We start from the raw sequence: 25,925 nt of genomic DNA, 5'->3' as shown, positions 1-25,925 counted from the left end.
AAAGTGGACATTTAATGCAATGAAGGACTTCCAAGCATTCCTGATGAAAAGAACAGAGATGTGCAGAAACTTTGAAATACAAACACAAAAATCAAGAGAAACATTAAAATCGTAAATATAAGCCAGCAATCATAAGGGACTAAAAATGGATTATCTGTTTACTTCATAATATAGGAAAATGGTACATGCGTCCCTCATATCATCAGGGTTCATAAGGCATCCCAATTACACAGAAGTCCGTTATGTTTTGATGATCCTAAAAGAAGAATGGAAAAGGAGGAGAAGAGAAATAAATTGGGGCAGGACAGGGATTGGGGGAGATAGAGAAAGGACAGGAAAAATTATCTTGTAATCTGGATGCACAAGTAATAGTATATATACAATCAAGAAGAAGGGGTAGGGAGAATGGTTAACAGTTGAACCTCAATTTCATATGAATTGATCAAATGAGGGAAGAATACACAAACACACACACACACACACGTACACAGAGTTGGGTATGAAATACATTTCATTCAGAGGGAAAGGAGAAAAGGGAGGTGGGGGAAGATAGATGGAAGACTAAGGGAAGAATCAGTCCTAAACAAAACAAACTTTAAGGAAAGATGTTTTTTATAGCAGTTTCTATTGGGGTGACAAAAGTTGGAAAATAAGGGGTGCCCATCAATTGGGGAAATGGCTAAAGAAGCTAATGTATATAAAGGTGATAGAATTGTGCTGCAAGAAATGATGAAGGGAAAGATTTCAGAGAAACCTGGGAAGACGTTCATGAATTGATAGAGTGAGCTGAGCAGAATCAGAAAACAACACATGCAATAACAACAACATTGTAGAGAAAAACAAGTCTGAAAGACTTAGGAAGTCTGATCAAGTTAATGACTAGCCATGATTCTAGAGGACTCCTCATGAAACATGGTACCTACCTCCTGATAGAGAGCTGAGAGACTACGTACTGACTGAGACTTTTTTGGACATGGTCAAGGGGAGAAATTAGTTTTGCTTAACCGTACAAGTTTGAAATATGACTTTTGCTTTTATTTTCTCAGTTCAGGGGGATGGGGAGGTGGGAGAGAGAGAGATGATGAATTTTTCTTGATTATAAAGTAAATATTTTTTTAAATAATAAGTAAATAAAACATGCAGAATGAGATACATTTTAGACAGTCAATGTGGGAATTTTTTATTAACTATATTTGTGGCTTTTTTTCAGTTTTGTTTTAATTCTCAGTGGAGTTGGGGTAAAGAAATAAAAATGCCTATTAATTAAAAAAAAAAAAAAACAAATTCAAAGTGATCCTAAGAATGATTTCTTGATTCACTCTCTTGTCAAAAGATAAAGTGGGAAGAATATATCAATTCTAAAACACCTGGCCATGTTATCAATGTGAAACTACTTTTCATCTCTTGAATGTTATCTTCTTGTTCAGGAGGCTGAACATGGTATTAATTATAAACTGTCATATTTACTACATAGAAGACACTCACTACTGTTCAACTTTTCATAAGGTCTGCTGTCTTTACCAATATCAACATGTAAGCCAATCCTATGTCTGCTCTGGGGTCTTATAAAAGACACACACAAGTCACCAAATGCTAAAAGGAACAGACCTCTTTCTGACAATAGATAAAAATAATAGATAATAGACAAAAGGGAAGGCTCACAGTTTAAACTGAGACATCCCGAGGGCAAGGGAAGGGGGACAAAGATACATCTGGATTTTGTCACCAGGAGGACAGAGATGCTACCAGATTCCCTAGGGAAGTAAGATATATCCACAGATCACTCAGCTCAGTGGAAGAGTGCTTGCCTTGAGCAAGATGCTTGAAAGGTAATGTGTTTTAATAGGAAGGGTACAGGACAAAGAACCAGAAGGACCCAGGAACAAATCTTGCTTCAACCACTTATTAAGTGACCCATGATAACCTCTCAAAGCCTTCATTTGCTCATCTGCAAAACGATGGGGTTGGATTTGATGGTCTCTAAGGTCCAACTCCAAATCTATGTTCCTATGACTTTCGGGCCATAGCAGAGGGAGAGTCATGAGCCCCTGGAAGAGTGGCCTCTAAAACTTTCTCGTAGGTAATATTAGGCTCTCCTCATTCCTCCCAGTTAGGTCATGGCTTATTGGAGATCCATCCTATACAGCAAGGGGGTTTCCCAGGTGGAGGAAGTAAAAGGGGGAAGGGTGGTATCCAGGAAGGAAGAGGAATCATGGTTAAAACACAGCCTTTCATATGAAAACAGTGGGTACACACACTTTTTATATTGCCCACATACCAAGCATTATAGATTATAATCAGAAAAAAAAGGCCCTATCAAATTCAAAATAAATTCAGCCTAACAGTTTCAAAGGCTACCACGCTGGTCTACATGACTGGTTGGTAGAGTGAGCGGAAAAGAAGAGTTAAAGCCAATTCCAAGATTATAAGCATATGGTACTAGAACAAGTGTGGATCTGCAACAAAAGAATTGAAAAACTTAATGAGCAAGGTCACAGAATCACAAAACTTCAAGATTGGAAGGGAATTCAATAGCCCTGTAGTTCAGATAGTACTTGACCATGAATCCCCTCTACAACATCCCAGAAATCCATTATCTCCAGAGGGTGCCCATCTACTTTTGACAGAAAAACCCATTAACTCCAGAGGGAGCCCATTCCAGTTTTGTATTGCACTGGCAGGAAGCTTTCCCTTACATGAGCATTTGCTTCTCTGCAAGTCTCTATTTCTTCTGGCCATCCATTCTCAGTGAGTCCTTGTTTCTTCACAACAATCCTCCTACTCTTCCTAGCTAACTCTTATCACAGTTCCCATGGCAGCTGTTCCAAACCTTCTCTTTTCTAGCCATCTGCATCTATGCAACTCTCTCTTCAATTGACCTTAGTCAATTTTCACTGGAAAAATTAATGCCATCCAACTAGAGTTCCATAACCAGTTCAAACTCAACATATTCCAAACATTATTTCCTCCCAAGCCTTTCCCCTTTTAGCAATGCTGTCAATACAAAATTACTTTTCATATTGATAGCATGGCTAGAAACTTAGAATTGATATGTCCTTTCTATTTTAGCATCCAACAAGGGAGTGAATCAAAGAATCATTCTTAGTATCACATCCAAGAGATGAAAAGTGGTTTCATATTGATAGCATAGCCAAAGTTTTTAGAATTGATATGTCCTTTCTATATTGTCCTCCAGTAAAAGAATCAAGGAATCATTCTTAGGATCACTTTGGATCTTTTTTTTTCAATTAATAAGCATTTTTCCTTCCTCACTCTGCCATCACTGAGAAATAAAACTAAACTTTAAAAAAAAAAAAGATATGCCCAGTTAATTTAAAAATCCCCACATTGTCCATGTCTAAAAATGTATCTCATTCTGTATATCTTATTATTATTTAGAAATTATTTTCCAATCAACAAAAATTCATCCTCTGTCCCTCCCACCTCTCCACTCTCTGAACTATGAAATAAAGGCAAAACTCTGTGTACAAAGATGTGTAGTTTAGCAAAAAAAAATTCACAAATTGGCCACCTCTCTTTCAGGAATCTGGTAGCATATTTCATGAAGTAGTCCTCTATAACTGTGGCTGGTCATTCGATTGATCAGAATTCCTTCTTCTCTTCAACTTCACATTTCACCTCAACATCATCTGCTGCCATACTATCCTCCTTTGCCTCAGTCTAGAAGGCAGAATTGCCCCTGTTCCTTGCCAATATCAACCTCATTAACTTGGGCAAGGAAAGAAAAAGATTAACAGACCTGTATTTAGAAAGATCAGTCACTATATCATCTGAGTGGAAGAAGAACCAGAATGGAGAAAGACTTCAGACTGAGATCACCCAGAAAGCTACTGTAGCAGTCCAAGTGAAGGCAATGGAAGACTCCAGGAGGAAGGTGTCTGCATGGGGGAATGGGGGACAAGGAATGCAGACAAGGGATGCTAAAAAGGTACAAATGACAAGACTCAGGAGTGGATTAGATATGTAGGATGAGTGAGTGCAAGGATTTGAGGTTGACATCAAAGTCATAAACCTAAATAACTGGGTGGATGGCAGTGTCCTCTGTATCAAGGGGAAAAGCATAGAGAAGAAATATGTTTTAAATATGTTGAATTTGAAATGTTTATGGAACATCCAGTTTGAGATGTCCAAGAAGCAGCTGGAGAAGCATGACTATAAATCAGAAGAGACTAGGGTTAGATATATAGATCTGATTATCATCTGAATAGAGATGATCATTGAATTTCTGGGAGCTGATGAGATTACTAGATAAGATAGTAAAATAAAAAGTGAAGGGGGGGCCAAGACACAGCCATAGGGGATGCTCACAGTCAGTAGGCATGGCATGGACAAAGCACCAGCCACCAACCAGTGACTACGGAAGTAAAGTCAAGTACGAGGAGAACCAGCGTAGCAAAAAACTAGAGAGGAAAGTGTATCCAAAAGGTGAATCACTGTATCAAATATTGCAAAAATGTCAAGAAGCATCAGGATTGAGGAAAGGCCATACTATTTGGCAATCAAGGTGCCTCTGGAGAGGGCATCTATCCTTCCTTGACAGCTGCCCAACTGATATTCCTAAAAAACATCTGATCAAGAAGTGTCAGAGCCTCCTCATTTCCTTTAGGATAAAATATATATGGACACTTAAAGCACCTCTCTACCTTTCTAGGCAGATCAACAAAAGTATTTTGGGCACAAGAATGTTTTCAAGCATCACGGACAGTGTCTTAATATGTCAATCGCAACAATAAATCTGGTGTTTATTAATTGTTTACTATGCCACACTCAAATCTCCACATCTGATTTTACTGCAACTTCCTATGTCACATTTAATAAGACAAATGGTATAATGATTCTTTATTTTAATTTTACTTATCTGGAAAATCAATCTGTCACCGAGCATTTATGAAGCCCCCACTATGTGCTTGGCACTGTCCTAGGTGCTGAGAATGCAAATATGAAAAGTTAACTCAAAAGGCCTAAAGATGGCACCATCTGAGAGCCAGTACACCTAACCGAAAAGACTGTTCTAGAGATAAAAAGACTTAAAGGACGCATAAAAATTATCCTCAAATATCTGAAGACCTATCGTTTGGAAAGGGGACTAGATTCACTCTTCTTAACCCTAAAAGAACAATTGGTAGAAATAACAGAGAAGCAGATTTAGGCTTGATGTAAAAAAAAAAAAAAAGACTTCTTAACAATTAGTCAGAAATGGAATCTTCTGCCATGGGAAACAATGGGGGACTATGCTTCACCAAGGGTCCTTCAACAAAGACTGGATGTGGCTATATAGGGTGTGTTAAAGAGGGGATACTTGTTCAGATGTAGGCAGTAGTTGGTGGTGTTTTCCATCTCTTACAACTGAGATTCTGAAACTTCCTGATCCCTATTGACCCCATACATTCACTCTAAATGAAATTCTTGTCTTTCTACTTTCTTAGAGTGCTTTCTCTGCATCTCACCTTTGCCCCTATTATATGCATAAAGTTACACAGTAGGGACTTAATTACTGCTTAAATAAATTACAATACATGAGGGGGAAATCTTCATAACAAAAAGATAGGGGAAATTTTCTGTCCCTTTGTAATCAATTAATCTGATTCTTTTTAAGACCTCAGCTCAAATTACTAATGTAAGGGCTAAGAGCACCCAACATGACCAGATTAACTTAATGTTATTGGCCAAGCAATAGAATAGCTAATAAAATCTACTCTAGAAATATACTTCTTGACCTCTTCTGCAGAATATGATTTCAGTTTCCTTTCTTTCTGGAGCAGGAAATATAATAGCATAATGGTTGTTCAGTCATGTACTGGAGTAGTTTGCCATTTCCCATTCCAGTTTATTTCATAGATGAGGAAATTAAGGCAAACAGGGTAAAGTGACTTGCCCAGGGTCACATAGTTAGTAAGTGTTTGAGGCTAGATTTTAACTCAGAAAGATGAACCTTCCTGACTCCGGGCTCAAAACTCTATCCACTAGCTGCCCTACCTAGCTGCCTGGTATAATGGCAGTGGAGTCTTTAAAAGGTTTACTATTTGCATAAGATAATAGCAATAATCCAAAATAAAGGAGAAAAGACTAACTTTCAGACTGGAAATGTCACTGTTTACCATGAAATAACTTACTACCTGTAAGTTTCTTTCAAACATGAACATTCCCTTATTTCCATGGTTTCATCATGCTTCCTAACCCCTAGCCAGCGTTCTCATCTCTCTGTTACTAACTTGGACTCCATCTCCAGTTCCCCAGCCACAATAAGCGAGTTTTCATCTTATCATGCCCAGTCAGGCTTCCACACCACTTCCCCAGCTTCGTTTCCCCAGCATCTCTCCATGTGTATGTGTCCCTCCCCGCCCACACCTCCATTCCCCTTGCCAGCTCTTTATGCTGCATGCTTTTTGAGGACAGGAATTGTCTTTCTTCCTTTTATATTTATCCTAAGGACTTAGCACAGTGTTCGGCACATTGTTCCATAATATGCCAATACTGTCCGAGGGATTTTCTTGGCAAGGACACTAGAGCAGTTTGTCATTTCCTTGTCCATAGGATGGAAGCAAACAGAGGTTAAATGGCTTGGTCAAGGTCACACAGCCAATAAGTGTCTGAGGCAAGATTTGAACTCATGTCTTCCTGATTCCAGGCCCAGCACTCTATCCACTGAGCCATCTACCTGCCTCCTGTGGCACTTTGAAAGTATTTAATAAATGCTTTATCTCTCTAGTTTTTTCCACACTTAGTATTAAAATAATAATATTAAAATGATCCATATTCATCTGTGATTTTATTTGGGATGTAAAATCAGTTTTAACCTATACGATGTTATTTTTTAATAAAACTATAATCATGGCCCTCAGAAAAAGCAGTGACACACTTCTAAGCACCAAAGCAAGGGGAATCAGAGAATAATCACCCCTAAGGTAAGTTCTTAATAACCTTGCTCTCATAACTAGAGGTCATCAAAGCCTACATCCTAGGTTAATAGTAGATACTGCTGAATCTCTCCCTGTTATTTGCTTGGGAGAAGAGAAAAGGGAAAACAAATTTCCAGCTAGGATCCCTAAACCTCTGAATTGTAAAATTGTAAAAAGTGTTGAACTCAATCTCTACTATCCCTTCCAACTCTAAATCTATAATTCTATGAAATTTCCCCATGTGGTTTCAGACCTGCTTTAGGGAGAAGTCCCTTAGAAGTCCTCTGGTCCTTAGCCTGAAACAAAAAGCTGAGAGACATTAGATTACAAATTTTCCCACAAATATGTCTAAATTTAATGGGAAGATGATCTACTTTGGGGCCAACTAGGTGGTACCAGGCCTGGAGTTAGGAAGACTCGTCTTCCTGAGTTCAAATCTGGCCTCAGATACTTAATAGTTGTGTGACTCTAGGCAAGTCACTTAACCATGTTTACCTCATTTTCCACATCTATAAATTGAGCTTGAGAAGAAATGGTAAACCATTCCAGTATCCTGGCCCAGACAATCTCAAATGTGGTCATGAAAAGGTGGATATGGTTGAAAAAAATGCCTGGAACAACCGTAACTGATCACTTTAGACTTCCCAACCTTTCTGTAAGGCCCTCTTTGAGGAAAAAAATCCCATGTGGGTTAAATTTTGCCATATGTGCATTCTCTACTGAGGCAGTGGACAAATATCCTGGAGAATACTAAAGAACTGACTGTGGCAGACTGAAAGAAAGAATATATATATATATATCTATATATCTATCTATATTTATATAGATATAGATAGATAAAGAAAGATATAGATAAATAGATAGATAGATAGATAGATAGATAGATAGATAGATAGATAGATAGATAGATCCCTAGCATACATCAGACTTCCAATCACAATAAATCTAGAATACTTAATTCCCTACTAGTGGTAAGAAGACAAACCCCATTAAGTTAAAGAAACTTCCAACCCAAGGTAAATCATATAAAATCAAAGCCAATGGCCGCTTCTCAGTGGTCACCCTTCCCAGTTTTTGGCAACATTGAGAACTGCTCATTCCCTTGGATGGCCACTCATCTGATGTCACTCCTCTCATACATTCTTTCCTCCTCTCGTTGCTGTGACAACAGTTCTCTCCTGGTTCTCTTCCTACTTGTGTCTACTCCTTCTCAGTCTTCTTTGCCAGGTCATCATCCATGTCGTTATCCTTCATCCCTAACTATAAGTATACCCTTAGCGTTGTCTTGGGCCTTCTCTTACCACTCTATGTTCTCTGAGTTTATCAGTTCCCATGAGTTGAGCTATCATCTCTATGTGACATAATAAATGCTTGTTGAATAATCAGATCTTGTTTTTCAGGAACGTCAGTAAAGCCAGGCTTGGTGAGACACACCTGTAATCCTATCTACTATGGAGGCGGAGGATGGTAGATTCCTAGAGATTGAGAGTTCTGTGTTGTAATAGCCTAAGCTGACAGGGTATCTACACTACACTTGTCAACAACACAGGGAGCCCCAAGGAAGTAGGGACCTTCAGGCTGTCTAACTAGGGGTGAGCTGGCCCAAATAAGAAACAAAACAAATTAAAGGTCCTGTAGGATAAGGTCCAAGAATAGTTGCACTTGTGGCCTGGGAGAAATAGGAAAATCCTGTCTCTAAAACAAAAGTATCATTGAAGACTAGTTCTTTATTACTTATATGTACTCATTAAAAGTATTCAAATCAATGAACAAAATATTGAGCACCTACTAAGTGTAGGAAGGTGGTGTGCGCTAGACACAGTGGATCAAGTGCTAAGCCTAGAATTAGGAAGACTCATCTTCCTAAGTTCAAATCCAGCCTCAGGCACTTACTAGCTGTGTGACCCTGGGCAAGTCACTTTACCCTGTTTGCCTCAATGTCCTCATCTGTAAAATGAGCCACAGAAGGAAATGGCAAACCACTCCAGTATCTTTGCCAAGAAAACCCTAAATGGGGTCACCAAGAGTGGGACACAACTGAAAGGAATGAACAACAATAAAAAGAGTAGGAAGGCAGTGTGAGCTGGGGAAAATAACTGTATTTGGAATCAAAGGACCTAGGTTCAGATTCCCAGCTCTGCCACTAACTAACTGTGACTTGAGCAAGTATCTTAACCTCTGTAAGCCTGTTTCTTTACCTGGAAAATGAGAGAATTAGAGTAGATGATTTCTATATTCTCTTCTGTCTCTAAAAGTACTCTGCCCAGTACCATGGGCTAGGGATATAGCAATTTATAATAATGATTCACTATATAGAGCTTTATAGTTGCAAAGCATTCTAGATACATTATCTCATTACTTGTGAGGCAGATAGCTTTATCTCCATTTATAAATCAAGACACTGAGGTTACCGGAAGTTATGACATCGCTCAATAATAGCATCTCACATGTATATTTTGCTTTAAGGCAGTAGCATCAAATTCAGATAGAAACAGATCCCTGTGGGCCACAAATTGACTGAGAAAACTACAAATTAACATTGCTGGTGTTGGGTTGTATTTTTATTTGTTTTGTTAAATATTTCCCATTTACATTTTTAATCTGATTCTTGGGAGTTTTGTGGGCTGGTGGCAGTGAGTTTGACAACCCTGCTTTATGGTTTGCATGCCTTTCTCCCATCAACCTTATGAGATAGGCAATAAAGTATTATTAGTTCCATTTTATAGCAGAAGAAATTGAGGCAGAGAGAGGTCAAATGACTTACCCTAGAGTCACACAGCTAAAAAATGGCAAAATGAGGAGTTCAACCAAAGTCCCTTAATTCCAAGTGGCCAGCTTTCTCCACTATCCCATGATGCTTCTTCAATCAAGCTTCTCTCTTGGCTTATATGGTCAGTAAGTCATTGACCCTGGACTTAAGCCTAAATCTTCTTACTCCACTAGGGAACTCTCTCTTTTTTTAAGCAAACAAGAAAAATTTATGAAGCACTTATTAAATAACCAATGTTTTGCTAAACACTGAGGTCACAAAGATAAAAACAGGGAACTCTTTACTATATCACTGCTGACTTTAAATACCATGCCTTGATCAAAAAGGATTTATTTAGCAAATATTTAGAGTACTGATTAGGCATATAGCAGCATTCTGGATGCTATGCAAGATAAAAAATGAATAATGGATAGTCCCTACCCTCAAGGAGCTTAAAAACTGTTATTTGGTAGATGAATGAAAAGTACACCTTACTTAACACAAGGCAGAAAATTATTGTGTCGTTTTCTTAAAGTCTAGGTCTGTGATTTCATTGGTATTGAGGAAATTCCCTCTATCAAAGAAGTTTAGGGTCTACGCTGAAATCCATAGCCAAAGAGATTTGCCCAGGGGCACTGAATTGCTCTGGGAGACACAATCAGTGGGTGGCAAAAATAGGATTTGAATCTACTTTCTTCCTAAACAAGGTCTAATCTCAAATTTTCTCCACCAAACCCAACTCACTTTTGGTAGTCTCAATTTTGGTCGTATGCAAAGCTATTTGAACAAAAGGAGGGAGAACAGTCAAATCCAACTGGGGATTTGGGAATGGAGAGCAAGAGTGGAAGAAATCTGGGCAAGGGACTGGCGGCAGTGGAGCCTGGAGAAAAAAAAACATGTAAAAATCTTGGGATTACTCAGGAGTCTGTTCACACCCAGGTTTTTCTATTACCTCTCTGGCACATGCTTCACAGACTCCTTTCAGGGTTTGACCCTGGTCCCGCTCCTCTTTCTCTCTCTCCCCCCATCCCCCACATTCCCCATGCTACGTCACTTGTGGATCTCATCAATTTCCATGCATTTTAATGACCATCTCTATTCTGATGTTTCTCACATCTACCTGTCCTACTCCAGTCTCTGTGCTGATCTCCAGTCTCACTTTCCAAATGCTTTCAGACATCTCCAACTGGATGTCCAATAGACTTCTTAACCTCAATATGTCCAAAATGGAACTTATTATATTTCCCCCTAAACCCTGCCCCCCTCAACTTCCCTATTACTGTAGAGGGCAACACTACCTCCCAGTCACTCAGGTTCATAACCTAGTAGTCATCATGGACTTCTCACTGTCACCTGTCCGCCATATCCATTCTACTGCTGTTATTTTCACCTTTTCAGCATCTCTCCAGTAGGCCCCCTTCTCTCCTCTGACCCTACCACCATTCTAGTGCAGGCCCTCATCACCTCATGCTAGACTATTTTAACAACCTGCTGCTGGGTCTGCCTGCTCCAAGACTCTCCTCATTCCACTCCACTCTCCATTCAGCCATCAAAGTGATTCCCCTAAAACGTCACCTCCCCTATTCCAAAGGCTTCCTAAAGCCTCCAAGAGGAGGTGCTAAATGTTCTGTTTATCATTCAAAGCCCTTCATAACCTAGCCCTCTCCTACTTTTCTAGTCTTTTTACATGTTACTCTTCAACATGTACTGTTCAATCCAGTGACACTGGTCTCCTGGCTGTTTTAAGAACAAGACACTCCAGGAGGGCAGAGCCAAGATGGCAGAGTAGAAGGACAACCTGTAGGAGCTCTCCCCCCACAATGCATAAAATACCTGTAAATAATTACTCTAAACAAATTCTAGAGCAGCAGAAGCCACAAAACAACAGAATGAAAGAGATTTTCAGCCCAAGGCAACCTAGAAGGACAACAAGAAAGGTCTATTGCACCAGGATCATAGCGGAGCACAGCCTGGTCTTGGCCACATGGTGAGGCAGGGACAGGAACACAGCAGGCTCCAGGGTGCCACCACAGCAGCTGCGGTTCCCAGATCCCTCAACCCACAAACACCAGAGACAGCTTCAAAGGTCAGTAAGAAAACTCTTTCACCTGGGTGAGAAGGGAGCAGGGTCCTCTCCTAGACTGGACCCCAGGAGGCAGCAGCAGCATCTATTTTTAGACTACTCAGTCTAAAGACCCTGGGGGAATTGAGCCATGGATCTGAATCTTAGCCCTGAGTGGCAGTCCTGGGGTGAGGAGGACCGTTGGCTGGTGGAACTGGAGGGAGTTGTGGAGAGGGAATTCCACTTGCAGATCCTGGGTAGAAAAGCTTGCAGTACCTCCCAGACCAGAGAGCAGGCCAGGAGAGGAATAAACTCCTCTCCCTTGACTGTGCCACCTTGGAGGAACTGAGAAATTACAGGTCCCCAGAATATTCTCTTGACAAAAGACTCAGAAGTCAAGTAACTGGTTGGGAAAATGCCCAAAAAAGGGGGGAAAAAATAAGACAACAGAAGGTTACTTTCTTGGTGAACAGATATTTTCTTCCATCCTTTCAGATGAGGAAGAACAATGCATACCATCAGAGGAAGACATAAAAGTCAAAGCTTCTGCATCGAAAACTTCCAAAATAAATATGCAGTAGTCTCAGGTCATGAAAGAACTCAAAAAGGCTTTTGAAAGTCCAGTAAGAGAGGTGGAAGGAAAATTGGGAAGAAAAATGAGAGCAATGCAAGAAAATCATGAAAAGCTAGTCAACAACTTGCTAAAGGAGACCCAAAAAAATGCTAAAGAAAATAACACCTTTAAAAATACACTAACTTAAATGGCAAAAGAGGTCCAAAAAGTCAATGAGGAGAAGAATGCTTTAAAAAGGAGAATTAGACAAACGGAAAAGGAGGTTCAAAAGCTCACTGAAGAAAATAGTTCTTTAAAAATCAGAATGAAGTTGATGGAAGCTAATGACTTTATGAGAAATCAAGAAATTATAAAGCAAAACCAAAAGAATGAAAAAATGAAAGACAATGTGCAGTATCTCACTGGAAAAACAACTGACCTGGAAAATAGATCCAGGAGATACAATGTAAAAATTATGGGACTACCTGAAAGCCATGATCAAAAAAAGAGTGTAGACATCATCTTTCATGAAATTATCAAAGAAAATTTCCCTGATATCCTAGAAAAAGAGGATAAAATAAACATCGAGAGAATCCATCAATCACCTCCTGAAAGAGATCCAAAAAGAAAAACTCCTAGGAATATTATAGCCAAATTCCAGAGTTCCCAGGTCAAGGTGAAAATATTGCAAGCAGCCAGAAAGAAACAATTCAAGTATTGTGAAAATACAATCAGGATAATACAAGATCTAGCAGCTTCTACATTAAGGGATCAAAGGGCTTGGAATATGATATTCCAGAAGTCAAAGGAACTAGGATTAAAATCAAGAATCACCTACATAGCAAAACTGAGTATAATACTTCAGGAGGAAAAAATAATCATTCAATGAAATGGAGGACTTTCAAGCATTCTTATTGAAATGACCAGAGCTGAAAAGAAAATCTGACTTTCAAACACAAGAATGAAGAGAAGCATGAAAAGGTAAACAGGAAAGAGAAATCATAAGGGAATTACTGAAGTTGAACTGTTTACATTCTTACATGGATAGATAATATTTGTAACTCTTGAAACTTTTCTCAGTATTTCGATAGTTGGAGGGATTACATACACACATACACACACACACACATACACACACACATAGAGGGCAAAGAGTGAGTTGAATAGGAAGGAATGATATCTAAAAAATAAAATTAAGGGATGAGAGAGGAATATATTGTGAGGAGAAAGGGAGAAATGGAATGGGGCAAATTATTTCTCATAAAAGAGGCAAGATAAAGCTTTTTCAATAGATGGGGGAAAGGGGGACATGAGATGGAAAAAGTGAAGCTTACTCTCATCACATTTGGCTTAAGGAGGGAATAACATGTGCACTAAATTTGGTATGAAAATCTATCTTACACTACAGGAAAGAAAGGAATAAGTGGAGTGGGGGATGATAGAAGGGAGGGCAAATGGGAGGAGGGAGTAATTACAAGTAAACACTTTAGGGGAGGGAAAAGGTGTAATGAAAGAGTAGAATAAATAGGAGGCAGGATAGGATGGAGGGAAATATAGTTAGTCTTATACAACATGACTATTATGGAAGTCTTTAGCAATACTACACAGATATAACCTATATTGAATTGCTTGCCTTCTCAGCAGGAATGGGTGAGGAGGGAGGAAGGGAGAGAAGTTGGAATTCAAAATTTTAGGAATGAATGTTGAGAATTGTTTTTGCATGCAACTGGGAATAAGGTAATAAAGTAGAGAAATCTATCTTGCCCTATAAGAAAAGAGAGAAGATGTGGATAAGGGAAGGGAGAGGTGTGGTAGAAGGGAGGGCAGATTGGGGGAAGGGGTAATCAGAATGCATGGTGTTTGGGGTGAGGGAAGGGAGAGATGGGGAGAAAATTTGGAACTCGAAATCTTGTGGAAATGCACGTTGAAACTAAAAATAAATAAATAGATTAAAAAAAAAAAAGAACAAGATATTCCATCTCTCAGTTCCAGGCATTTTCTCTGGTTGTTTACTGTGCCAGGAATGCTCTTTCTTGTCCCTTCCAACTACTGATCTCCCTGGCTTCCTTTATGTTCCAATAAAATCCCACCTTCTTTAGGGAAACTTTTCCCAACCCATCTTAATGCTAGTATCTTCTCTCTGCTACTTATTTCTTATTTATCCTGTAAATAATTTATATACATATATATGCATGTGTGTATATATATGTGTGTATGTTACATATTTGTCCCCACCCCCCCCCATTAGAATGGAAGGTCCTTGAGCACAGGGACTATCTTTGACTTCTTTCTGTATCCCCAGTGAGTAACACAGTGCTTAGCACATAGTAGGTTCTTAATAAATGTTGATTAATTGATTGACTGACTATGACAAAAGGAGATAAAAATGAAAAATAGCCTGGAAAAGAAACAAAGGGGAGGGGAGATTAGGGGGGAAATCCAAAAACATTTAAGAGAAAAAGAAAGAGGCACAGAAGGCTTGTGTATCTGTATGAAATCCAACTAAAGTGCCTCCAAATTAGGCTCATTCACAAAGCTCAATTTTTCCTTAAATGTTTAATGTCAAACAATTTATTTGAAGAAATATAAAGGAAGCATAAAGTTTCCTGAACAAGGAAACATTTTTTTTAACACAAGTACAACTAATCTATTTGAAAACAGCATCTACCTACTGCATTTTCAAAACATAAACTGTAGCCACATAAATCCCCCCTTTAATATTTCAGTGAGTTCTAATAAATATAGCTACAGTGAAATTAAACATTATGAAGAACCTAAGTCAGCCAGAGAAATAATTGCACTTTTATGAGCACAAAAACCTAGAAATCCTTGAATTATACTCCCCCAAAAAATCATATATAAACTTTAAAAAGATTAGGCTCCCTTAATTAATTTGTTTTTTTCATAATATTTCAACAACACAAATATTTATTAACTGCTTCCTATGGGCAGGATAACTGTGCAAGGTAACTGTGAATGCTTCAGTTACTCATAACTCAGGAATTATATTTTAAAAATAAACAAGGTTTTGTCTTTTTTTAAAACATTTTTCACTGTGAAGGCCATTTTAGCCAAAGTAACAGCAAGTCAGTCATTCAACAAGCATATATTAAGTATCTACTATGCGCTAGCCACAGTGCTAGGAACACAAAGAAAGGTTGAAAATATGGTCCTTGTCCCCAGGTGCTCCCATTATAGTATGGTAGATAACATGCAAATAACCAGGATAGACACAGTATAAATGGAAGGAATGAAAATAACTGAACAAATAGGAAAAGGCATGAAGAAGGCTGAACATAAGATGATGAGTCTTGAAGAAAGCCAAGGGAGTTAGAGGGCAGAAGAGAGGAAGGAAAATATCCCAAGCATCAGGTATACAGAACCAGAGCAAAGTTTATGTCTCTCACGTGAGAAACAGAAAACAAACATTTGGGTAGCTGGATCAGAACAGAGTCTAAGTCTGGTGTGGCTTCACTGGCCTGAAATTCCTGCTACTATGCAGAAGGCTGAGGCTGGTGGATCTCTTGAGCTCCAGATTTTGAGCTACCATAGACTAAGCCAACCCAGTGTCAAGCTAAATTCCCCACTGGAAAGGAGGTGGGGAGAGGGGGATTAGGTTGCCTAAAGAGGAGCAGACCTGCCCAGGTTAGAAATTAAGAAGGTCAAAATTCCTGGCAAATCATTAGTGGGATGCACCTGAGTGCAGCCCCTGCAATTCTGGCTGGGGCAAGACTGGAATACCCAACCTGACACAGGGAATAAATAGAAGAGTGAGTTCATGGATTGTGAGGACTTCAGAGAATAGGCTCCCACAATGGCTGAGAATGGTGACAGTGAAAAAATGACTGATCTAGATTCCAAAATTTGCCAACAAATTGAGTGCTATTTTGGTGACTTTAACCTTCCATGAGATAATTTTTTAAAGGAACAGATCAAAATAGATGATGGCTGGGTACCTTTGGAGATAATGACCAAATTCAACAGATTAAGCAAACTAACAAAAGATTTTGATGTGATAAGAAGTGCTCTAAACAAATGCAAGCAGAGGGCGGAGCCAAGATGGCGGAGTAGAAAGATGCACATACACATAGCTCTGAACCCACAACCCATAGAACATCTGTAAATAGCAACTCACTGTGAATTCTGCAGCACCAGAGGCCACAGAACATTGGAGCAAAGGAGATTTCTGTTCCAGAGGGACCTGCAAACCTCTCTCAAAAGGTCCTTTGTACCGCGGACTGGGTGCCGCGGACTGGGAGCCAAGCACAGCCCTGCCGCGGCCGCAGCACCGAGAGGAGAAGATCCAAGCAGGCTTCAGGGACGGGATCTCCAGTGGCCGCGCGGGTCCCTCCACCCACAGGTGACGGGGGTCAGTGAGAGGGTCTCTTTGGTGGGTCGAGAGGGGAGTGGGGTACCCCCATAACTCAGGCCCCCTCAGGAGGCAGCAGCAGAGGTGGGAGCAGACCAGGGCTCCCCAAGCAGGCAGGAGCCTGGATCCATTGTTGAAGGTCTCTGCATAAACCCCCTGAGGGAACTGAGCCTGAGAGGCAGCCCTGCCCCCACCTGAGCACCTGAACTTAATCTCACACTGAATAGCAGCCCTGCCCCAGCCAAAAGCCCCAAGGCTGGGAAGCAGCATTTGAATCTCAGACCCCAAGCACTGGCTGGGAGGATCCGGAGGAGAAGTGGATGTGAAGAGAATATTCAGAAGTTAAGTCACTGGCTGGGAAAATGCCCAGAAAAGGGAAAAGAAATAAGATTATAGAAGGTTACTTTCTTGGTGAACAGGCATTTCCTCCCTTCCTTTCTGAGGAGGAAGAACAATGCTTACCATCAGGCAAAGACACAGAAGTCAAGGCTTCTATATCCCAGCCCACTCAATGGGCTCAGGCCATGGAAGAGCTCAAAAAGGATTTTGAAAATCAAGTTAGAGAGGTGGAGGAAAAGCTGGGAAGAGAAATGAGAGACATGCAGTCAAAGCATGAACAGCAGGTCAGCACCCTGCTAAAGGAGACCCCAAAAAATGCTGAACAAAATAACACCTTGAAAAATAGGCTAACTCAATTGGCAAAAGAGGTTCAAAAAGCCAATGAGGAGAAGAATGCTTTCAAAAGCAGAATTAGCCAAATGGAAAAGGAGATTCAAAAGCTCACTGAAGAAAATACTTCTTTCAAAATTAGAATGGAACAGATGGAGGCTAATGACTTTATGAGAAACCAAGAAATCACAAAACAAAACCAAAAGAATAAGAAAATGGAAGAGAATGTGAAATATCTCATTGGAAAAACAACTGACCTGGAAAATAGATCCAGGAGAGACAGTTTAAAAATTATGGGACTACCTGAAAGCCATGATCGAAAGAAGAGCCTAGACATCATCTTTCATGAAATTATCAAGGAAAACTGCCCTGAGATTCTAGAACCAGAGGGCAAAATAAATATTCAAGGAATCCACAGAACACCGCCTGAAAGAGATCCAAAAAGAGAAACTCCTAGGAACGTTGTGGCCAAATGCCAGAGTTCCCTGGTCAAGGAGAAAATATTGCAAGCAGCTAGAAAGAAACAATTCAAGTATTGTGGAAATACAATCAGGATAACACAATATCTAGCAGCTTCTACATTAAGGGATCAAAGGGCATGGAATAGGATATTCCAGAAGTCAAAGGAACTAGGACTAAAACCAAGAATCACCTACCCAGCAAAACTGAGTATAATACTTCAGGGGAAAAATTGGTCTTTCAATGAAATAGAGGACTTTCAAGCATTCTTGATGAAAAGACCAGAGCTGAAAAGAAAATTTGACTTCCAAACACAAGAATGAAGAGAAGCATGAAAAGGTGAACAGCAAAGAGAAGTCATAAGGGACTTACTAAAGCTGAACTGTTTACATTCCTACATGGAAAGACAATATTTGTAACTCTTGAAACTTTTCAGTATCTGGGTACTGGGTGGGATTACACACACACACATGCACACATACATAGAGACAGAGTGCACAGAGTGAATTGAAGAGGATGGGATCATATCTTAAAAAAATGAAATCAAGCAGTGAGAGAGAAATATATTGGGAGGAGAAAGGGAGAAATGGAATGGGGCAAATTATCTCTCATAAAAGAGGCAAGCAAAAGACTTATTAGTGGAGGGATAAAGAGGGGAGGTGAGAGAAAAACATGAAGCTTACTCTCATCACATTCCACTAAAGGAAGGAATAAAATGCACACTCATTTTGGTATGAAAACCTATCTTACAATACAGGAAAGTGGGGGATAAGAAGATAAGCAGGGAGGGGGGGGATGATGGAAGGGAGGACATGGGGAGGAGGGAGCAATTTGAGGTCGACACTCATGGGGAGGGACAGGATCAAAAGAGAATAGAAGTAATGGGGGACAGGATAAGATGGAGGGAAATATAGTTAGTCTTATACAACACAACTATTTATGGAAGTCATTTGCAAAACTACACAGATTTGGCCTATATTGAATTGCTTGCCCTCCAAAGGGAAGGGGTGGGGAGGGAGGGAGGTAAAGAAGTTGGAACTCAAAGTTTTAGGAACAACTGTCGAGTAATGTTCTTGCCACTAGGAAATAAGAAATACAGGTAAAGGGGTATAGAAAGTTATCTGGCCCTACAGGACAAAAGAGAAGATGGAGACAAGGGCAGAGAGGGATGATAGAAGAGAGAGCAGATTGGTCATAGGGGCAATTAGAATGCTTGGTGTTTGGGGGGGGAGGGGATAAAAGGGGAGAAAATTTGTAACCCACAATTTTGTGAAAATGAATGTTAAAAGTTAAATTAATTAATTAATTTAAAGAAAAAAAAGAAATGCAAGCAGAACTCATGGGAAGTTAGTGAGGATAAAACTAAAATCAGATCTCCAAATAAACCCCTACCTGAAGTAACAGATGAGTATAAAAATGAAGTAAAAAACAGATCCATCTTTGTTAAAGGTTTTCCCACAGATACAATCTTGATGACATATAAGAATGGTTAGAAAGTGAAGGTTAAGTACAAAAGATTCAAATGAGGAAAACATTACACAAAGCATGTAAGGGATCAGTATTTGCTGCGTTTGATAGTGTTAAATCGGCCAAGAAGCTTATAGAAACTCCTGGACAAAAATACAAAGATACAGAGCTGCCAACACTCTTTAAGGAAGATTACTTTCCAAAAAGGAATGAAGAAAGGAAACCAAATAAAATAGAAGCTAAAGCAAAAGCTAAATGAGAGCAAGAAGAAAAACAGAGGCAAGCAGAAGATGCTGAATCAACCCCTGGATGAAAAGACTGGGCACTTGCTGAAGTTTTCTGGTGATTTAGATGATAAAACCTGTAGAGAAGATCTTCATACACTTTTCTCTCATCATGGAGAAACAAAGTGGACAGACTTCATCAGAGGACCAAAAGAAGGAATAATCCTATTTAAAGGAAAGACAAAAGAAGCACCAGACAAAGCCAATGAAGCAAACAACAGAAACTTAAAATTAAGAAACAAAGATGCAACTTGGGAAGTATTAGAAGGAGTGACAAAGAAAGAAGCTTTGAAAAAAATCACTGAAGTCAAACAGGAATCCCTAAGTAAGTTAAAAGGTAGCAAATTTAAAGGAAAAGGAAAAGCTGTCCAGGGTACACCCATTAAAGGAAAAATACAATTCCAGGGAAAGAAAACAAAATTTTATAGTGAGGAAGAACAGGAAAATGGTAATGCTGGGGGATCCCTTAAAAGGACATGAGAAGAACCTGAAAAAGAAGAACCTGCACCAAAACAACTCAAAACAGAAAATGGAACTGGAGACCAATAGCTTGATACAAAAATTTTTATTCATTCTAAATAAGTTTAAAGCTGTTTCAGATTTGGGGGAATCTTTAAAAAGAAAACCAAATTAAATCCACTTCAATGTCCACCTATAATAGAAGGAAAAACTATTTTTGTTTAACTTTGTTTAAGTCAATCTGTATAAATTTTTATATGCATAGTTTCATTCATATCAAATGTTGGCATTTCAGATATTTATCTGAACATCAAAAGAAAGGTTGTTTCAGTGAAGCCTGGCTCTGTAATGCCGGAAATAGCAACAAATAAAATGTATACTATATAAACCCCCCCCCCCCAAAAAAAGATAGGAAGACAACTCTCAAAAAATAAAAATAGACCTGGAAATAAGGATAAATCAGATCAAAATGAGGTTCTCTTACTTCAGTACCTTAGTTATCCAGATAATTGCCAGAGATGGCTTATACGACAAGTTCTACAAAAGACATGATCAAGGACCTAAAAAAAGAGATGAGTAGGTATATTAAAAGAAAAAGAAGAAGACTTTAAGCACTTAAGGCCAGGTTCCCTATAGATGATTTACAGAAGGACATTGTAGAGAATGGGCAGCTAGGTGGTGCAGTGGATAGAGTGCTGGCCTTGGAGTCAGGAACACTTCTCTTCCTGAATTCAGATCCGACTCTGTGACCCTGGGCAAGTCACTTAACTCTGTTTGCCTCAGTTTCCTCATTTGTAAAATGAGCTGGAGAAGCAAATGGCAAGCCACTCTAGGCAAACCACTCCGACATCTTTGCCACTAAAACCCCAAATGGGATTATAGAGAGTCAGACAGGAGTGAAATTAACTGAACAACAACATAGGAGAACAGATCCAAAGAAAGAGAAGCACTGAGATCTGCATCAGTAAGGCCTCTTCCACCATGCTTCACCTAATTAAATATCTCAAGATATTTCTCTAAATTTTCTCCTTCACTTTATCAGTGGAGTTCTGGTCTATGTGTTCCTATTTTCTTATCATTTTCTCACAGATTGCTGTCTCACTCTTCCTTTTTTTATATTTGTTGTTTAGTCATTTTCAGTCAAGTCCAACTCTTCTTAACCACAATTTAAGGTTTTCTTGGCAAAGATACTGGAGTGGTTTACCATTTCCTTCTCCAGCTCATGAGAAAACTGAGGCAAACAGGACTAAGTGTCTTTCCCAGGGTCACACAGCTATTAAGTATCTGAGGCCACATTTGAACTCAGGAAGATGAGTCTTCCTGATTCCAGCCCCAGCTCTCCAACCACTATGCCACCTCGCTGTCCATATTTATTCCTACCAAAATAGCTCAGTGTCAGAACTTAGCACAGAGATTATCAACAGATGATTGTTAAATAAATGAAAGAATTCAACAAATAAAGGGTTTTTAAAATGTTGTTTCAGTTTTGATAAGAGTTTTGATCACAGTGCAAATGTTCCAGATTCCATAGTTCAGGAGAACCCCAGTGTTTCCTTATGCCCTCAAAATTTCTGAGCTTCCCTTCATCCACTGCTGTCAATGAGAGGGTAATGTAGAGAGAAGGTACATACCCAGAATACAGCTAATACCATGAGCTCTAACACTGGGATGATCAAAATATCTGAGAGTGAACAGCAAAGCTGCAGAGGGAGGTAAAACCCCATAACTGTTTATCTGCTGACACCCTACCATTCTGCTGACACTTCTTAATAGAACCAGCAATTTGGAGCTATACTAAAAAGGTCATTAAGCTTACATAATTCTTGTCCCAACTATCTCACCATCAGGCATACAGCCCTAAAGAGATCAAAGAGGGAAAGAATCCATAGATGTATAAAAATGTACACTTGCACAAAAAGGTGCTGTTATAGCATTTCTGTTGTAGCAAAGAACTGGGGAACAGCCAAAAAATTATGGTATATGAACACAATGGAATGTCATGCCATTAGAAATGACAAAAGGATGGATTCAGGAAAACTTGGGAAGACTTGTATGAACTATTGAAGAGTACAGTTTATACAATGACTGCAACATCATAAAGAAAACAACTTTGAGAAACTTAAGACCCTTTCACCCAGCAACACCACTACTAGGTGTGCATCCCAAAGGGATCAAATTAAAGGAAAAGGACTTATCCATACAAAAAATATGTATAGCAGCTCTTTCTATGGTAGCAAAGAACTGGAAACTGAAGGGATGCCCATCAACTAGAGAATGCCTGAACAAGTTATAGTATATGATTGTGATATATGCTGTAAGAAATGAGAAGCAGGATGCTTTCAGAAAAACTTGATGAACTGATGCAAAGTGAAGTAAGAAGGACAGGGAGACCATTGAGCATCATCGCAACAATGTTATAATGATGACTTAGCTGTTATCAGTAATACAATGGTCCAAGGCAATCCCAAAGAACTCAGGATGAAAAAATGCTATCCACCCCTAGAGAGAGAAGTGATGGATTCTGAATGCAAATTGAAACACACTTTTTTTACTTTATTATTCTCTTTATTATTCCACCTTCTTTTGCAATATATCTAATATGGAAATGTTTTACATGACTGTATATATATAAAATCTATATCAAATTGTTTGCCTTCTCAAGGAAGGGGTTAAGGGGTAGGGAAGGATAGAATATGGAATACAAAATTTTGAAACAAATGCTAAAAAGTTTTGTTTACATTTAATTTAGGAAAAAATAAAATAAAAATTCTTAACTTTAAGGAAAAAGAAAAATTTAAGAACTGATTCACTCAATGGCCAATCTCATCTCCGGAGAACCATGGCTGAAACATGCTTCTCATCACTTGAAAGAGAGGTCACAGACAAGGTATAGCAGGATTCATTGTTTTCCAAAGATGGTCAATGTGTAGATCTGCTTTGTGTGACTATCTAACAGTGCAGGGAAAGTTTTGTTTTGGTTTGTTTGGAGGAGGGGTATATGTGCAAAGAACTAAGGGAAGGAGAGCAAGTTATAGATTAAAACAATAGGTTTCAATAAAGCATTTTGGAAAGTATATAGAACAGCAGGAGATTCAGTGGGACAGCTTCTAGAATCAATGGGGTGAATTTAATACACACTTTGCAAAATAAAGCTGTATTCATGAGAAATTGCTTCATATATAATGTTGCCTTTCTGTTCTTTGTATATGGAAAACATTCATGTTTGTGAGTGTTTGTCAAGTTTAGAATAACAAAAATAAAACAATTTTTAAAAAATACAATTCTGATCTCCCTACAGACCAGTTCAAACATATGTGGAGGTCTCTTTGACAGAAAGAAACAAAACATGCAAGCCTGCAATGACAAATAACATCAGTTACAAGCTTCTCTTAGGTTTTATACGAGCCACATGTGAAGCAAAAATACAAATAAAGGCTGACTGAAATTTTTTTTTAATTAAACACTCATTTACTCCAAACTTCTTTACTAGACGCCCCCTCCTCCCTATCCCCCAATCTTCTAAACGCTAGACACCCTGATTAACTTCTTCTACTTCATGCCCAACTAAAACCAACTTATGGGCTGCTGGGTGGTACAGTGAATAGAGTGCCAGGCCTGGAGTCAGAAAAAAACTGATTTCAAATCCAGCCTCAGATACTTACTAGCTGTGTGACCTTGAACAAGTCACTTAACCTTGTTTGCCTCAGTTTCTTCATCTGTAAAATGAGCTGGAGAAGGAAATGGAAAACCATTCTAGTATCTTTGCTAAGAAAACCCCAAAGGGGATTATAAAGAGTTAGAAACAACTGTACAAGTGTCTTTCTGATCATTTTATAGATAAGAAAACTAATGTGTGGTTCATAATGACCCTAAAACTTAGAGGTGGAAAGATCATGGGATGTCCTAAATCTTAGTTGTTCTTCAGGTCAGCCCTATACGGTTGTTATTCAGTCATTTCTGTCCTGTCTAACTCTTCATGATCCCATCTGGAGTTTTCTTGGCAGAGATACTGGAGTAGTTTGTCACTGATCCTTCTTGAACTCATTTTTACAGATGAGGCAACTGAGGAAAATAGTTAAGTGATTAGCCACAGCTAAGTACCTACATTTGAATTCAGGTCTTCCTGACTCCAGGTCCAGCACTCTATGCACTGAGGTAAAAGCCACTTAATCTCTGTCTGCCTCAGTTTCTTAATCTATAAAATGGAAACAATAATTGCACTTCCTCCCAAGGTTTTTGTGAGAAAAAAAGTTTGTGAGCTAACATTTGTAAAGTGCTTTGCAGACCTCAAAGAGCTACATGAATGTTGTTCTTATTATCTGGCCCATATCTATCCAATCCAATAAACATTTATTAAGCACCTGTTCTATTCCAGGCACTCTGCTAAATGCTTGGGAAACAATAAAAAATAATCCCTGCCCTCAAGAAGCTTACAATCTAAAGGGGAGACAAAAGGAAGCAGAAAATGAAGAGTCGGATGGTTTACAAAAAAAAAGCTAAGGAGTATCTAGTTCTCTGGAGTTGAAACCAGGCATAGCAGAAGACTCAAGGTGAAGAATGAGAATCCAGCTCTCACCTTTCCCACAAGAATAACTTAGGTGCAATAACTCTTTTACCCCAATTTCATATTCAGGTAAAAAACTGACATGTATGTACCTGACTTGCGTCTCCCAGAGAAAAAACTTTTTGAAAAGGCAGCGATTAGATCTCTTCACGTTCAAGAGACAGGAGGGCTGCTTTTGATGATCTAGATGTGGTGTCATTTGCCCCAGGAACAAAGGCAGGGTGCTCAGAGGAAAATATAAACAATCCCCACAGGAAACGAAGCAAAGAGGGGCGATCCAGCTGAGTCAATGTGAACCAGTGTGTGACTGGAACAGAAAACCGTTTTGCCACAGCCGCAAGGACGTACTAAGTTTCACTCTGGAAGGTGCACACCCCAGTCCCAGCGAATGATGAACAGGCTGAATGCAGAACCAAACCAAAGCAGGTTCTCCTCCGTAGCCCACACTCTCCGACCATCGGGTCTGTTTAGCTTTAAAAAAAAAAAAGTTGCAAAACCAGATCACAAGATCTCAGGATTTAAACCCCATTGGATCTGGAGATGCCTTTAAAAAAAATCTCAGTAGTTTTTTTTTTTTTTCTAAGGGGAAAGGTGGAATGGAGGAAATGAAGGGTCCTTTTCTTCTACCTGGAAAACTAAGAGCTGGAGGATCGTGCGGCCGCGCACCAAGCTGCCTGGACTCCAGATCTTAGCATTCTGTCCTTAAACATCCACAAAAACCAGGTACCAGGTACCAGCTGCAGCCCAGCCTCCGTCCCAAACAAGGCCAGCGGAATGCAGATGTCAGAAATAAAGAACATTAGCCACAGTCAGGCCGCGTGCCCACCAGAGGAGCCCCCTCCAGCCCGAGGATCAGGCAGTCCGGGCTGCGAGGTGCCCATCTGCAGGGACCGAGAGAAGGGGCAGGGATGGCTTACCAGCTTCGTGGCGCGGTAGGGCCCAGGTCCAATTATTCGGTGCTCCATGCTCCCCGGCCCCCTCCAGCGGAGCCCCGCTGCGCCCCCGGGCACGGGCGGGGGACGCTTCCTGGGGAGATTCCAAGCCGGGTACAGATGGGGCAATGGGAACAGTTTGAATCGCGAGCCTGGAAGGACTCCGTGCTCTGATTGGGCGTCGTAGGAGGGCACGTGACGAGAGCCTTACATCACAAAGAGAACGCGGAACCCCGGGAATCGGAATCTGATCGTAGCCACTCAGCGAGTCCGAGTCGTCCTGCTGCTTGCGTCCGGGGCTTCGAGCGCTTGCTCTCCCTCGCTCCTTCGACCCTCCCGGGGACACTCTCAGCTCCCTTCCTAGCCCGAATGAACTCAGGGGCACGCACATACATGAAGAGGACTCCGCTCCCCGCTTTCCGCCTCCCGGTCCTGACC

At 39.8% G+C, this 25,925-nt stretch overlaps 1 protein-coding gene and 1 pseudogene across 4 annotated transcripts in view; one reads left to right on the top strand and one right to left on the bottom strand.

The window, feature by feature from the left end:
• DEPDC1B (DEP domain containing 1B) overlaps positions 1 to 25,627 on the bottom strand; it is a 172,306-nt gene extending 146,679 nt beyond the window's left edge. For 2 of the 4 annotated variants that reach the window (XM_072605574.1, XM_072605570.1), the window contains exon 1: positions 25,473 to 25,627. In XM_072605574.1, the coding sequence (XP_072461675.1) occupies positions 25,473 to 25,520 (48 nt within the window). In that variant the 5' untranslated portion in view covers positions 25,521 to 25,627. Of the gene's footprint in view, positions 1 to 8,059; positions 8,373 to 24,647; positions 25,003 to 25,472 lie in introns of those variants that run through there. The other 2 variants (XM_072605572.1, XM_072605571.1) reach the window with 2 other exon arrangements.
• LOC140498768 (lupus La protein homolog pseudogene) lies at positions 16,099 to 20,081 on the top strand (annotated as a pseudogene).
• Positions 25,628 to 25,925: the final 298 nt, after the last annotated feature.

Source organism: Notamacropus eugenii, chromosome 4 (assembly GCF_028372415.1).
Source record: "Notamacropus eugenii isolate mMacEug1 chromosome 4, mMacEug1.pri_v2, whole genome shotgun sequence".
NCBI classification, from domain to species: domain Eukaryota; kingdom Metazoa; phylum Chordata; class Mammalia; order Diprotodontia; family Macropodidae; genus Notamacropus; species Notamacropus eugenii.
The sequence above is the reverse complement of the archived record's forward strand: the minus strand, read 5'-3'. Positions and strand labels throughout refer to the sequence as shown.